Here is a 15,368-nt window from a genome sequence, read left to right on the forward strand (position 1 = left end):
CATTTCCAAGTCCAGTTTAGCCTTGTAGTAGCATCATTATAAAAATACAGTTTGGAGGTCAGGCACGGTGGCTCATGCCTGTAATCCCAGCACTTGGAGAGGCCGAGGTGGGTGGATCATGAGGTCAGGAGTTTAAGACCAGCCTGGCCAATATGGTAAATCCCCATCTCTACTAAAAATACAAAAATTAGCCTGGTGTGGTGGTGCATGCCTGTAGTCCCAGCTACTTGAGAGGCTGAGGCAGGAGAATCACTTGAACCCATGAGGCGGAGGTTGCAGTGAGCCGAGATCATGCCACTTACTCCAGCCTAGGTGACAGAGTGAGACTCTGTCTCAAAAAAAAAAAAAACCAGTTTGGAGATAGCTGGCATTACACTGTCTTCAGATGGAGACTTCATTTGTTCCTATTGCTTTGAATGTCCCTGGTTATCAGGAGATATGTTTATTCTGAGAAATGTATTACTGTTTTTTTTCTTTATTGATGGAAATTAAGGTACATTTGTTTATGTGAAACCTCAATAGTCTGGATGTTTCAATGAAACCAGATCTTGGCCAGAGACTTCTGTTAGCTTTATTAACTAGAGAATGCTAAGTATATTATTTAAAATATTTTAAACTGGCCAGGCGTGGTGACTCTCACCTGTAATCCCAGCAGTTTGGGAGGTTGAGGCAGGCGGATCATGAAGTCAGGAGATCGAGACCATCCTGACCAACATGTTGAAACCCTGTCTCTGATAAAAACATAAAAATTAGCTGAGCATGGTGTTTGAGCCTGTAGTCCCAGCTACTCAGGAGGCTGAGGCAGGAGAATCACTTGAACCCGAGAGGAGATTGCAGTAAGCTAAGATCATGCTGTTGCACTCCAGCCTGGGCAACAGAGTGAGATTCTCTCAAAGACACTTTTAAATGTGTACCCTATGTAGACAAATAAGACATAATTACACGTACTTTAGTGTTTATTCCTCCTTTTTTTTTTTTTTCCCCCGTATTTCATCTTTTTTTTTTTTTTTTTAAATTGAATCACACTGTGGTTGCCAGTGCTTGGCATGTAGTTACTTTTTGTTGAATTAGAGATGGCTTCACTTGGAAGATGGAATTGGAGATAGATATGATTTTCACAAGGAGTCAAGAGAAAACTTTCTCTGTAAGAGGAATAATTTGAGCAGACATTAGGACTTAAGCGTTCCCGAGAATCTTGGGTGCAGTGGCTCATGTCTATAATCCCAGCACTTTGGGAGGCCGAGGCAGGAGGATCACTTGAGCACAAGAGTTAGGGAGCAACCAGGCAACTTTGACCCCATCTCTATTTAAAGAAAAGAGAGAACCTTGACGGTGACAGAATGCAAGTGTGAATTGAAGACAAATTGACAAACTTGTGTTGAGGGGACTGAGGTCACATGTAGGAATTCAAAAGCCTTAAATGTTTTTTTGCTACAAGAATATTGACAAGTTAGGATTAGGTTTTAGCATTAGTGCTTTGTAGAGTCTCCCTTTCTGTCCCCCACCCCCACCACTTTTTTTGTTTTTTTTTAAGACAGATCTTGCTTAGTCACCCACGCTGGAGTGCACTAGCCTAATCATGGCTCACTGCAGCCTCAACCTGCCAGGCTTAAAAATCCTCTCGCCTAAGCCTCCTGAGTAGCTGGAATTGAAGGCATGCACCATCATGCCTGGCTGATTTTTTATTTTTTGTGGGGACGGAGTCTCACTATGTTGCTCAGGCTAATCTCAGGCTCCTCCTGGACTCAAGTGATCCTCTTGACTCGGCCTCCCAAAGTGCTGGGATTACAGGTATGAGCCACTGTACCCAGCCTCTTGACACTTTTAGATTGTTGTGTCAATGTGGTTTACTTACAATATTTGGAATGAGAACCAGAAACAACAAGGTAAATTATTAAGTACCTTTTAAAAGATCTAGAAACCTAGCTATAAAGAGATAAAATCCTTGCCACCAAGGTTTATATTTTGCTATGGAGAGGAGGGATGACAGACAACCCTCATTGGTTGACAGAATACTGTAGTGTATGAATTTACTTCATGTAACCTACTTTCTACTATGCACATAAGATATAAATTTAGAGTATGCCCGGTAAATGCTATGGAGAAAAATTAAGGCTCATTGACAACTGCTTGGGAATGTGGCACTATTCTGGTTATAATCTAAATTTCTTTTAGAAACTGGGTTTATATAGAAGTGAACAAAACAAAAATCCCTATGCTTGTGGAGCTTTTATTTTGATGTGAAGGAGCAATTCAAATTTTAAACTTTCATTAAATGATATTTTATTTCCTCATTTTTATTTTTATCTTGAGACAGAGTCTTGCTCTGTTGCCTATGCTAGAGTGCAGTGAGACAGTCTTGCTCTGTTGCCTATGCTAGAGTGCAGTGGCATGATCTTACCTCACTGTAACCTCTGCCTCCTGGGTTCAGGTGATTCTCCTGCCTCACCCACCCAAATAACTGGGACCACAGGTATGTGCCACCATTCGTGGGTAATTTTTGTTTTTAGTAGAGTAGGGATTTCACCATGTTGCCCAGGCTGGTTGTAAACTCCTGACCTCAAGTGATCTGCCCACCTTAGCCTCTCAAGTGCTGGGACTGTAGGTGTAAGCTACCATGCCTGGGCTTATTTCCTTTTTCTTTACTTTTTTTTTTTCTTTTGTGAGACAGAGTCTCACTCTGTCATTCAGGCTGGAGTGCAGTGGCGCGATTTCCACTCACTGCAGCCTCCACCTCTCAGGTTCAAGTGATTCTTCTGCCTCAGCCTCCCGAGTAGCTGGGATAACAGGCACTCACCTCCGTGCCTGGCTAATTTCTGTATTTTTAGTAGAGACAGGGTTTCACCATGTTAGGCTGGTCTGGAACTCCTGACCTCGTGATCCGCTTGCCTAGGCCTCCCAAAGTGCTGGGATTACAGCCACCACACCCAAGTATTTCCTTATTTTAAATGAGCCCACCTATATTGATATTTGTAAAGTACTTATATTAGTGTTTGACAAATGAGGGAGCTTTAAATGTTTAATAAATTAAAAAATCTGGAGCCAGGCGTGGTGGCTCACGCCTGTAATCCCAACACTTTGGGAGGCCGAGATGGGCAGATCATGAGGTCAGGAGTTTGAGCCCAGCCTGGTCAACATGGTGAAATCTGTCTCTACTAAAAATACAAAATTTCCCTCCAGATACATAGTTAGGTACTAGGTTTAAAAAAAAAAAAAAAATACAAAAATTAGCTGGGCGTGGTTGTGTCTGTCTGCAATCCCAGCTACTCATTAGGCTGAGGCAGGAGAATTGCCTGAATTGGAGCCGGAGGTTACAGTGAGCTGAGATCACGCCACTGCACTCCAGCCTGGCGAGAGAATGAGACTCCGTCTCAAAAAAATAAGTTAACTGAGGTTTAGGGTAACATACCCATTTAAGGCTGGGTATGATGGTTCACACTTGTAATCATTCCGACCAGCCCTAGCAACATAGGCCCCCATCTCTACCAAAAAAAAGTACCCAACTCTCATGGCACACCCACACCAGCAGTTGCCCTTTCACTGTAGTCCTAAAATTATCTTGTAGAGTTAATTATATTTATTATATTTCTTATTTCTTCTAAAACCTCTAAGACTTGGGATATTTAAGAATTAGGATTTAAGGTGTAAGGAAATTTTCGTGAGGTTGGATGACTGGAACCCTGCTTGCAAATGACATCAGCCTTTTTATGGATGAATCTGGTTCAGAATGTGCAGGCAGGTGGTGACATTACTACTACAGCTGTCTTCTGAAAGCCTGACCCATGGTGGTTTATGGGAAGAAATTTGGATCGAATTGCCTTTCACCCCAGTCTTCAGAATTAGCATAAACTATTCAAAGCCAAAACATTTTAAGTTAACTTCTGTTTTTGAGACAGAATCTCTTTCTGTCACCCAGGCTGGAGTGCAGTAGCACAATCATAGCTCACTTGCAGCCTTGATCACCCAGGCTGAAGTGATCCTCCTATCTCAGCCTCCTGATAGCTGGTACTACAGGGACTGCCATGCCCTGCCAGTTACTTTTATTTTTGTTGAGACAGGGTCTCACTATGTTGCCCAGGCTGTTCTCAGACTCCTGGCGTCAAGCAGTCCACCTGCCTTGGTCTTCCAAAGTGCTAGGATTACAGATGTGAGCCATTGAGCCTGGCCAGCTTTTCAAAAAGAAAATATAGGCATGGCTCAGTGGCTCACTTCTGTATTCCTGCCACTTTGGGAGGCTGAGGCAGGAGGATTTCTTGAGGCCAGGAGTTCGAGATGTACCTGGGCAACATAACGAGATCTCTACTTTTTCCTTTTCTTTTCTTTTCTTTTTTTTTCCCCAAAAAAAAGAATAGTTCTCTGCAGGACCCATTTCTTATAGCTGCCTAGAACTGAATGTGGCTTCCTCACCCTCTGCCTTTTCAGTTTAGGGTGGTGGGTAGTTGGACATCTGGAGAATATTAGCTATGGAGAAAGAAACAAGATGAAATAACGATAGTGTAGCAGAACTTAAATACAAATATTTCTTCCTTACTACATTTAGTGCAGAGAGTAAATAAAGGGATTCAGGAGATAGAAGGGGCAATGATCTGGAGATTGGTTGTTATTTTATTTTCTAACTCCTCAGCAGATTCTGTAGGAGATGGAAAAACAAAAGCTAGAGAAATCTTTTTTGGTTACAGTGACCAAAAATGTCAGGAAGAAATTACTTCAAGTTGATCAGCAATCTGTAGTCTGTGTATTTGAGCACATAGTCTGCCATAGAGGAAACTGGAGTTTCCAGGTAATAATGCATCGTGATTGAGGGAACAAGCAGTGTAAGGAACTGGTCAAAATTCAGTTGGTCTAGTCAGACAAGGCTATGCAATCATGAAGGACCACATTGTTATGGAAAATATTTGAATGAAGACATTACGTTTATTAGCAAGAGACAACTAGGCAGCTTCGAACTTCCAGCGTTTTGTTCATTTAGATAATGGTACTCTTTAGGGCATAATTTATTGTCTTAGTTTTTTATTGTCTGTCATGCAGGTTGTGTGATGGAATGGCCTTCATATTATGTCATAGGTAGCAGCAGCACTTGGAGCCAAATTTGTTACTACCAAAAGTAGCCTGGACTTCATAATCTGTTTCTAGATTCTATTGCCCCTACAATCTTATTGGCCATATATATATTTTTTTTTTTTTTTTTTTTTTTCTTTTTTTGAGACAGTTTCACTCTTGTTTCCCAGGCTGGAGTGCAGTGGAACAATCTTGACTAAGTTGCAGCCTCCGACTCCTGGGTTCAAGTGATTCTACTACCTCAGCCTCCCAAGTAGCTGAAATTATGGCATGCGCCACCATGCCTGGCTAATTTTGTATTTTTAGTAGAGTTGGGATTTTTCCATGTTGGTCAGGCTGGTCTTGAACTCCTGACCTCAGGTAATCCACCCACCTTGGCCTCCCAAAGTGCTGAGGTTACAGGCATGAGCCACCCTGCGCAGCCTAATTTTTGCGTTACTAGTAAAGACAGGGTTTCACCATGTTGGCCAGACTGGTCTCGAACTGCTGGCCTCAGGTGAATCTACCAACCTCAGCCTCTCAACGTGCTGGGATTACAGGTGTGAGCCACTGTGTCAGGCCAAGAAGTTATTTTCTCTGAATTCTCATTTCAGGCCACCCCATTCTTTTATGCTTCCATCAAACAGCCACTTGTAAATTACTTGCAAATCATTCTTAGAAATTACTTACCTTAGATTACTTTAGTCTCTAAGTTTCATCTAGAAACGAAAATGTTCTTTAACTTTTTTTTTTCCTTCATTCTTTGGTAATACCATAAAGAAGGAAGATTGCCAGGCGCGGTGGCTCATGCCTGTAATCCCAGCACTTTGGGAAGCTGAGGCAGGTTCGAGACCATCCTGACCAACATGGTGAAACCCTGTCTCTACTAAAAATACAAAAATTAGCCAGGTGTGGTGGCACGCGCCTGTAATCCCGGCTTCTCAGGAGGCTGAGGCAGGAGAATTACTTGAACCTGGGAGTTGGAGGTTGCAGTAAGCCAAGATTGCGCCACTGCACTCCCACAGACAGAGTGAGACTCTGTCTCAAAAAAAAAAAAATATTAATTTTTTTTTTGTTTTTTTAATAAAGGCAAAAAGCTGAATAAAGATGTTATATTCATATAGATTGGCAGAGTATAGATACTGCATATAATTTAAGAAACAAATTTTAGGCCAGGCATGTTGGGAGATGCTGGTAATCCCAGCACTCAAACAGAAGGATCACTTGAGTCTAGGAGTTAGTCAACTTTCTACAAAAATAAAAATGAAAATTAGCTGGGCATGGTGGCGTTAGCTGGTAGTCCCAGCTACTTGGGAGGCTGAGGTGGGAGAATTGCTTACCCCAGAGGTTGGAAATTATAATGAACTATGATCACGCCACTGCACTCCAGCCTGGGTGACAGAGTGAGACTCTTGTCTTTTTATAGAAAATTTAGAAGAAAAAGATTTTATCAAGAGTTCTATACTTGTGTAAAACAGACAGATGCTTCACAGAGGTAGTAATATTTGATATAGCATAAGGATGAATAGAATCTGCAGGTGTTTCTTAGGTTGTACCATCTAAGGAACCAGACAGAAAATGCCTGTCTGTGAACTTGGTATTTATTTCTAGGGCAGCATTAAGGAGTCAAATAGGAAAGGAAATGTGCCACTGTTAAGTTGCAGGGAAAAGGAAAAGCTTGAGGCAAATGCTGAAGGTTCAAGGTGTATGGTACTTTCATATTTTAAGAAATCGGTACAGGAAATAAAAAGACACCATAGATAGGCAGTCAGATTTCACAAAGTCTTTAGTGTACGTACTGTGGGCTTGTGGTTTTTTTTTGTTGTTTTTTTATTTTAATAGAGGCAGGTGAAAATAGACGACAGGCAGACCTGTTGTCTACAATGTACTGGTTTGAATTAAGACAGTCACAGTGGGTAGGAATACATGGGAAGGATTTTAGTGTATATGTGCTTAGAGGTAGAATTGAAGGACCCTTTGGTCTTGGCAGACAGAGATAGAAATCTGATATGAATTCTTTGATTGGGCAATAGCAATAGCAATTTTTGTGTTTTGGAGGCAGAGTTTTGCTCTTGTTCCCCAGGCTGGAGTGCAGTGGCTTGATCTCTACTCACTGCAACCGCTGCCTCCCGGATTCAAGCAATTCTCCTGCCTCCCCAGTAGCTGGGATTACAGGCGCTCACCACCACACCTTGCTAATTTATGTATTTTTAGTAGAGACGAGGTTTTACCATGTTGGCCAGGCTGTTCTTAAACTCCCGACCTCAGTTGTGATTTGCCTGCCTCAGTCTTCCAAAGTATGGGATTACGGGGTGAGCCACCGTGCCCAGCCAGCTATAGCATCTTAAATTATTCTGAGTGCTTGCTGAATGTTTCTTTCTCTCTTTTTTTTTTTGGAGACTGAGTCTCACTCTGTTGCCCTGGTTGGAGTGCAGTGGTGCGATCTCGGCTCCCTGCAACCTCCACCTCCTGGGTTCAAGCGATTCTCCTGCTTCAGTCTCCTGAGTAGCTGGGATTACAGGTGCGCACCACGATGTCCAGTTAATTTTTACATTTTTAGTAGAGACGGGTTTCGCCATATTGGCCAAGCTGGTCTTGAACTCCTGACCTCGTGATCTGCCTGCCTTAGCCTCCCAAAGTGCTGGGATTACAGGCATGAGCCACTATGCCCAGTCATGCTTGCTGAATTTTCTAGTAGTGATGTTGACTTACAGTTGGGATCCTATGTGTAATTTGGCAGAAGAGAAGGAAGGGTGGCTTCATACTTTATGTTTGGGATATAAAGTTGACTGCAATTTTAATTATTTAAAATAATTTTTAAATAGTTTGAAAGATTAATGAAAATTCATTATTATAACTTTCATTATCAGTAAAATGTTTGACTTTTGAATAATAAATGCTGTTTTTCAATTTATTATTCTAGTATGATGGCTCCAAGTGAGCTTAACGTGAATATAGAAAAGAACTGCTTTTTAATGTACATGTGGGGCCTTACACAGCGGCTCACACCTGTAATGCCAGCACTTTGGGAGGCCGAGGTGGGCAGATAACTTGAGGCCAGGAGTTCCAGACCAGCCTGGCTGACATGGTGAAACCCCATCTCGACTAAAAATAACAAAAATTAGCTGGGTGTGGTGGTACACACCTGTAGTCTCAGCTACTCAGGAGGCTGAGGCAGGAGAATTGCTTGAACCAAGGAGGCCCACAGCCTAGGCAACAGAGTGAGACTTCATCTCAAAGAAAAGAATAATACCTAGGGGTTGCAAAGTCAAATGACTTGAAGGGCCAAGCAGATAACTTAGAGCAGGTAGATTTAGAACAGCAAGGAGTAGTGTGGAGTCTGGACTTTGGCATGCTATATCTAAAGGATTCAGAATCAGAAGTTTTAAAAAATACTCTTACCATAAGTGTCCCTAAACAAAAAAGGACATTCCCAAAACATCCATTTTCTACTTTTTTTTTTCCCCAAGGCAGAGTTTTTGCTCTTGTTGCCCAGGCTGGAGTGCAATGGTGTGATCTTGGCTCACCACAACCTCTGACTCCCGGGTTCAAGCCATTCTCCTGCCTCAGCCTTCCAAGTAGCTGGGGTTAAAAACATGTGCCACCATGCTCGGCTAATGTTGTATTTTTAGTAGAGATGGGGTTTCACCATGTTGGTCAGGCTGGTCTTGAACTCCTGACCTCAGGTGATCCACCCACCCAGGCTTCCCAAAGTGCTGGGATTACAGGTGTGAGCCACCACACCCAACCAAGTTTTCTGCTTTGTATATAAGCAAAATATAGGAATAATCATTTAAATGAGGCCCAGCATGGGGCTTACATTTACAATTCCAGCACTTTGGGAAGCGGAGCGGGGAGAATTGCTTGAGCCCAGGAGGTTGAGACCAGCTAGGCAACATGGCAAGACCCTGTCTCCCTTTTAATAGTCAGAAAAAAATAAAATCATTTAAATGTTAGGACATGACAAAAGGGTTAGGTGGTTTATTAAGTTGAATTTGCCATATAGTATCATGTGTCACTTTTAGTGGATATGAATGGCAAACCTTGTTTAGCAGATAGAATTAAATGAAGATGATTAAAAGTATTAAACACCTTTATTTCAAATATTTACAAAAATATCCCTGTAAATGTGCCGTACCCAAGGCCCCTAAATCTTAATCTTGAAAATGTATTCTTATTAGCATATTTATAGAGTGGGTTTTTGGGGGTTAGTTTGTTTTGGAGATAGGGTCTCACTGTGTTGTCCAGGCTGGAGTACAGTGCCCTGATCTCACGCCTCACTTGCAGCCTCAGCCTCCCTGGCTCAGGTGATTGTCCTATTTCAGCCTCCTGAGTAGCTGGGACCACAGGCACATGTCATCATGCCCGGCTTTTTTTTTTTTTTTTTTTTTTTGTATAGATGGGGTTTCACCATGTTGCCCAGGTTGTTCTTAAACTCCTGGCCTCAAGAAACCCTCCTGCCTTGGCCTCTCAAAGTGGTGGGATTACAGGTATGAGTCACTAGGCCCGGCTAGGCCATTGCGACCATACCTCCCTGCAACCTCCACCTCCCAGGCTTCAGTGATCCTCCCACTTTAACCTTTCAGTTAGCTGGGACTATACACATGCACCACAATGCCCAGCTGATCTTTGTATTTTTATTAGAGATAAAATAATAAAATACAGATGGGGTTTTGCCATGTTGCCCAGGCTGTTGTATGTTGTTGAGGATTTTCTTTAAAACCTGTCTTTTCGAATGAGGAAGTAAAATCAGAAAGAGAATAATAATGTCTTAAATTTTATTGCTCATTTTGTTTTCTTTTGTTTCTTTCTCTTAGGTGGGAATGATGAACAATCCCAATCCTTATGGTTCACCATATACTCAGAATCCTGGACAGCAGATTGGAGCCAGTGGCCTTGGTCTCCAGATTCAAACAAAGACTGTACTATCAAATAACTTACCTCCATTTGCAATGGATAAAAAGACAGTTCCTGGTGGAGGAATGTCCAGCATGGTGAGTACTAATCAATTACAGACTTGTTTTCATACTGGCATTTTGATAAAAGAATTGTGTTAAACTTTTCACAGCTTCTATTCTATACACTGAGATTTGTATACACTTGAAGCCTAAATTGATAAGTAATTGATGATCCCTGTGAGTCAGAAGACTTGTCCTTCCTTTCCATTTTTCGTAATTTTGTTTTCCTTGTGGTTGTTGATCAGTGAGCATGTTGATCCAAACAGGAGTAAGTAGAAACAGTGATTTTTGTTACAATTTTTGTACAGACCGCTAGTAGTAAATATGTCGTAGTCTGCATTCATCTTTGGAAAAAATTGTCCTGTAATTTCTCTTTCAGATGTTTTAGTTTTTCCTTTCCTTTGTGTCATTATGTTCATGGACTACTTGTATTTCAAATACTCTCCCAAGTACTAGAGCTATACAGGTGAATGAAACATGTCATCTCTGTCCTGTGAAATGTTCGCTTTTTTTTTTTTTTAAGTCGGAGTCTTGCTCTGTCCCCCAGACTGGAGTGCAGTGGCTCGATCCTGACTCATTGCAACCTCCACCTCCCGGGTTTGAGCAGTTCTCCTGCCTCAGCCTCCCCGGTAGCTGGGACTACAGGCACATGCTGCCATGCCTGGGTAATTTTTTGTATTTTTAGGAGAGACAGGGTTTCACCATGTTGCCCAGGCTGTGGAACTCCTTAGCTCAGGCAATCCACCCTCCTGGGCCTCCCAAAGTGCTGGGATAACCGGTGTGAGTCACCTGCCCAGCCCCAATGTTCACTTTTCAGTTTAAAAAGCTAAATTTCTCCCAGAGCTTAGAAAAACTAATTTTTCAGCCACCTGAAAAACCCCTCTGCTCAGTCTCCCGAGAATTCTTCATTGCTCTTTAAAACCTAATTTGGGTATGCTTCTGACTACAGACACCTTTTCTCCTTTCCCTCTTCCACTGGAGTTTACCATGTCCTTCTCTCTGCTTTTGCTCTCTGTATATTATGCATAGTTATATCACTTAATAATACCTTTTTTTGTCTTACTAAATTGAGCTTCTTAAAAGTAGGAGCCTTGGTTTATGAATTCCCTGTGGCAAAAAATGGAGTCTGGCTTATAGTATATCAACCATAAAGGTTTTAATTGAAAATATCCACATCTCTATTTATTAAGAGATAGCACATTATGACTCCTGCCGTTAAACATATTATTATATCTCTCAGGGCCAACAGCCAGCCTCGCAGGTCCAGCAGCCAGGCCTGGTGACTCCGGTTGCCCAAGGGATGGGTTCTGGAGCACATACAGCTGATCCAGAGAAGCGCAAGCTCATCCAGCAGCAACTTGTTCTCCTTTTGCACGCTCACAAGTGCCAGCGCCGAGAGCAAGCCAATGGGGAAGTGAGGCAGTGCAACCTTCCCCACTGTCGCACAATGAAGAATGTCCTAAACCACATGACACACTGTCAGTCAGGCAAGTCTTGCCAAGGTAAGTGGACCCGCAGGGTTACTGTATTTAGCAATTAATTTTTACAGTCAGGGAGAAGGAGGTAAATGTGACCAAGTCTATTTTGTGGTGATGGATATGTTTAGTACCTTAATTGTGGTGTATGGGTATGTACAAAGTCATTAAAATAGGCCAGGCCAGGTGTGGTGGCTCACACTTAAAATCCCAGCACTTTGATAGGCCAAATGGGGAGGATTTCTTGAGGCCATGAATTTGAGACCAGCCTGGACAACACAGTGAGACCTCGCCGGGCATAGTGGTGCAGTTGTAGTCTTAGCTGAGGACTAAGAAGGCTGAGGAAGGAGGATTACCTAAGCCCAGGAAGTCAAGGCTGCAGTGGGCTATGATTGCACCACTGTACTTCAGCCTGGGTGACAATGCGAGACCACGTCTTTAAAAAAAAGTCGGCGCGGTGGCTCATGCCTGTCATCCCAGCACTTTGAGAGACTGAGACGGGCAGGTCAGTTGAGCTCAGGATTCAAGACCAGCCTGGGCAATATGGTGAAACCACATCTCTACAAAAATTACAAAAGAAAATCAGCCGGATGCCTGGGTATGTGCCTGCAGTCCCAGCTACTTGGGAGACTGAGGTCGGAGGATGTCTTGAGCCCAAGAGAGAGGTTAGGGTTGCTGTGTTTCAGCCTCATACCACTGCACTCCAGCCTGGGCAATAGCGCCAAACCCTATTTCAGAAAACAAAAAAGTATACATAAATATGTGCAATTTTTAAAATACCGTGTATACCTCAGCATTTTAAAAATTCGATTGTCTAAATGCATCATCACAGTTCACTCGGTAAAGGTCGTCTTGGCTGCATCCATTCTATGGTAGTTACGGATAAAGCTGCCATAATAAACAAAATCAATTTTGAGACTCCTTTGCTAATAGTGTCTAACATTATTTTAGGAAATGATAAAAAACACAGTATCATTTTTGTGAGCAAATATTAAGAATATGGGAAGAGAAGAAATTTAAAAGGTCTTTCCATGTGCTGATCCTAATAGACTTTGAGTTTTATTTGCCCCAGCATAGCATACTTTAAATGTTATTGAGGGTTTGCTAACTGTCATGTAGGCAAGTGTTCAATTTAATACAATTTACTATAGTCATTTTTAGCCAATCTAATGCAGTTTTTGTGGAGTCATTAAACGTGTTCTTATAGGTATGTATGTCATAACATTGGTTTAGAGTACATTTGCTTAGACTAAAGTAGGTTGTATAGCATCATGGTGAAAAATGAGGGCTCTAGAGCCAGACTGCTTGAGGTTGAATCTCACTTTGAGTACTCTGTGACTTTGTGCAAATTGCTTTATCCATTCTTTTGTTTTCTTGAGTGTAAATTCTGAGTATTAATAGGAGCTATACCTTATAGGGCTGTTATGAAGATGAAATAAGTTAATGCATTTATAGTACTTACTAAGTGATCAACAAATTAGCTATTATTAATGTAAAAGCATAACCTGTTCTTGAAAAAAATTTTTCTTCTCTTTAGTGGCACACTGTGCGTCTTCTCGACAAATCATTTCACACTGGAAGAATTGTACAAGACATGATTGTCCTGTGTGTCTCCCCCTCAAAAATGCTGGTGATAAGAGAAATCAACAGCGTAAGTGATGAAGTCTTTAAAGGTTTATATGAAAAGTTTTTAAAGGTCTCACCAGTGCCATTTATAGTACTTCTTGATTATGTGAGGGACCTGTGGTATTGTACTACTGTGTTGAAAAAGTGTTTTTTTTTCCCCTTTTAATTTTTTTGTATCCCTCATATTAGTGCATAGAATTGAACTGCTTAGGGAGTTTGAAGCTACAGTGAGCTATGGTTATGCTACTGTACTCCAGCCTGGGTGATGGCATGAGACCTTGCCTCAATTTAAAAAAAAAAGAAGACCAATGCAGTGGCTCACACCTGTCATTCAAACAATTTTAGAGGCCAAGGCAAGAGGATTGCTTGAGGCCAGGAGTTCAGCCTAGGCAATTTAGCAAGACCTTGTATCTTCCAAAAAATTTAAAAATTAACTGTGTGGTATATGCAACCTCCATCTCCCGGATTCAAGTGATTCCCCTGCCTCAGCCTCCTGAGTAGCTGGGGCTATAGGTGCACACCACCACACCTGGCTGATTTTTTGTATTTTAGTAGAAACGGGGTTTCACCATGGCCAGGGTGGTTCTCAATCTCCTGACCTCATGATCCGCCCGCTTTGGCCTCCCAAAGTGCTAGGATTACAGGCTTGAGTAACCTCGCCTGGCCTCAATAGTCATTCTTTAGACAAACAGCAAATAGGTAAATTTATGTTCCACTTTGAACCTATGAAAATTCAAAGAATATTGCTTTGGCATTGGGCAAGTTGCACTTTAATACTTGTGATCTAAACATTCCAGTACTTGGAAATTATTTAAAAGCAAAAAATTGGGGATTATTTTTATAATATTGGGATAAAGAAGAACTTTTAAGAGCAAAGACAAGTAAAAATATTAACATTTTAAAACTGTAGCTACCACATCTCTGTAGCAATAGAACTTTGAACGTTTAGGGTTAAAGGACAAATTTGGGATGTATATGTACAGCATATGAAAATGGAATTACATTTTATTACAAAATTTGGAATAGGAAATAGACAATTCAGCAGGGCTAGAGGAGAGAGTGGGGACTCCCATATAATTCACTATTGAATTAAGAGAAACAGGTACTATTTCTCTTTTGTGGTGTTGGCAGAAATGATGCTGCCAGGTGTTGGCAGTTGAATGGCTCTAAAGAATTCATACAGTGTTGGTCAGAACATTAATAAAGCCCTTTGGGAAGACTGTTTGGCATTCAGAATCAAAAGCCTTTTATACCAGTAGTCAACTTTTACCAATTAGTTCTGCAACTAGAAATTTCTTCAAGGAAATAATGGAAGACAAGATTCATGTACTAAGATGTTTCATAATCACATAACAATTTTGTGTGTGGGGGTGTGTGTGTGTGTGTGTGTGTTTAATTTACTCAGACATGTTAGTTTTCTTTTCTCACCAACCTTAATGTAATACTGTGTCTTTTGTTTTTTTGTAGCAATTTTGACTGGAGCACCTGTTGGACTTGGAAATCCTAGCTCTCTAGGGGTGGGTCAACAGTCTACCCCCAACCTAAGTACTGTTAGTCAGATTGATCCCAGCTCTATAGAAAGAGCCTATGCAGCTCTTGGACTACCCTATCAAGTAAATCAGATGCCAACACAACCCCAGGTGCAAGCAAAGAACCAGCAGAATCAGCAGTCTGGGCAGTCTCCCCAAGGCATGCGGCCCATGAGCAACATGAGTAAGTTTGTGTCATCCTAATAACATGGTTTTGGTTGTGTTGGTAAATGACATCTATAAATGGAGGGTTGTTAGCTTCTTCTTTTTCTGCGACGTGATTAATTTTTTGAAGTAATTTTTTTTTTTTTGAGACTGAGTCTCACTATGTCACCCAGGCTGGAGTGCAGTGGTGCAATCTCAGCTCACTGCAACCTCTGCCTTCCCTGTTCAAGCGATTCTCCTGTCTGAACCTCCCAAGTAGCTGGGATTATAGGCGCCTACCACCATGCCTAGCTAATTTTTTTTTTTGTATTTTTAATAGAGACAGGGTTTCCCTGTATTGGCCAGGCTGGTCTCAAGCTCCTGACCTCAAGTGATCCTCCTCCCTCTACCTCCCAAATTGCTGGGATTATAGGCGTGAGCCACTGTGCCTAGCCTAAAGTAATTTTTTAAAGATTACAGTTTAAAAGGTCTCTAACAATTCATCTATATGAGGTAACCGCCGTTGGTTTGTATCTTCGTTGATCCTTTTTTGCATTATATGAGTTTAGATTTGCAGAAATGAGATCCCATATATTATT

At 41.6% G+C, this 15,368-nt stretch overlaps 1 protein-coding gene across 5 annotated transcripts in view; it reads left to right on the forward strand.

The window, feature by feature from the left end:
• Positions 1-15,368, forward strand: part of EP300 (EP300 lysine acetyltransferase) — an 81,436-nt gene that overhangs the window by 24,854 nt on the left and 41,214 nt on the right. For all 5 annotated transcript variants that reach the window (XM_078334899.1, XM_078334902.1, XM_078334914.1 and 2 more), the window contains exons 3-6: positions 9,855-10,031; positions 11,236-11,497; positions 13,008-13,121; positions 14,564-14,809. In XM_078334899.1, the coding sequence (XP_078191025.1) occupies positions 9,855-10,031; positions 11,236-11,497; positions 13,008-13,121; positions 14,564-14,809 (799 nt within the window). The remainder of the gene's footprint in view (positions 1-9,854; positions 10,032-11,235; positions 11,498-13,007; positions 13,122-14,563; positions 14,810-15,368) is intronic.

Source organism: Callithrix jacchus, chromosome 1 (assembly GCF_049354715.1).
Source record: "Callithrix jacchus isolate 240 chromosome 1, calJac240_pri, whole genome shotgun sequence".
Lineage (NCBI taxonomy): Eukaryota > Metazoa > Chordata > Mammalia > Primates > Cebidae > Callithrix > Callithrix jacchus.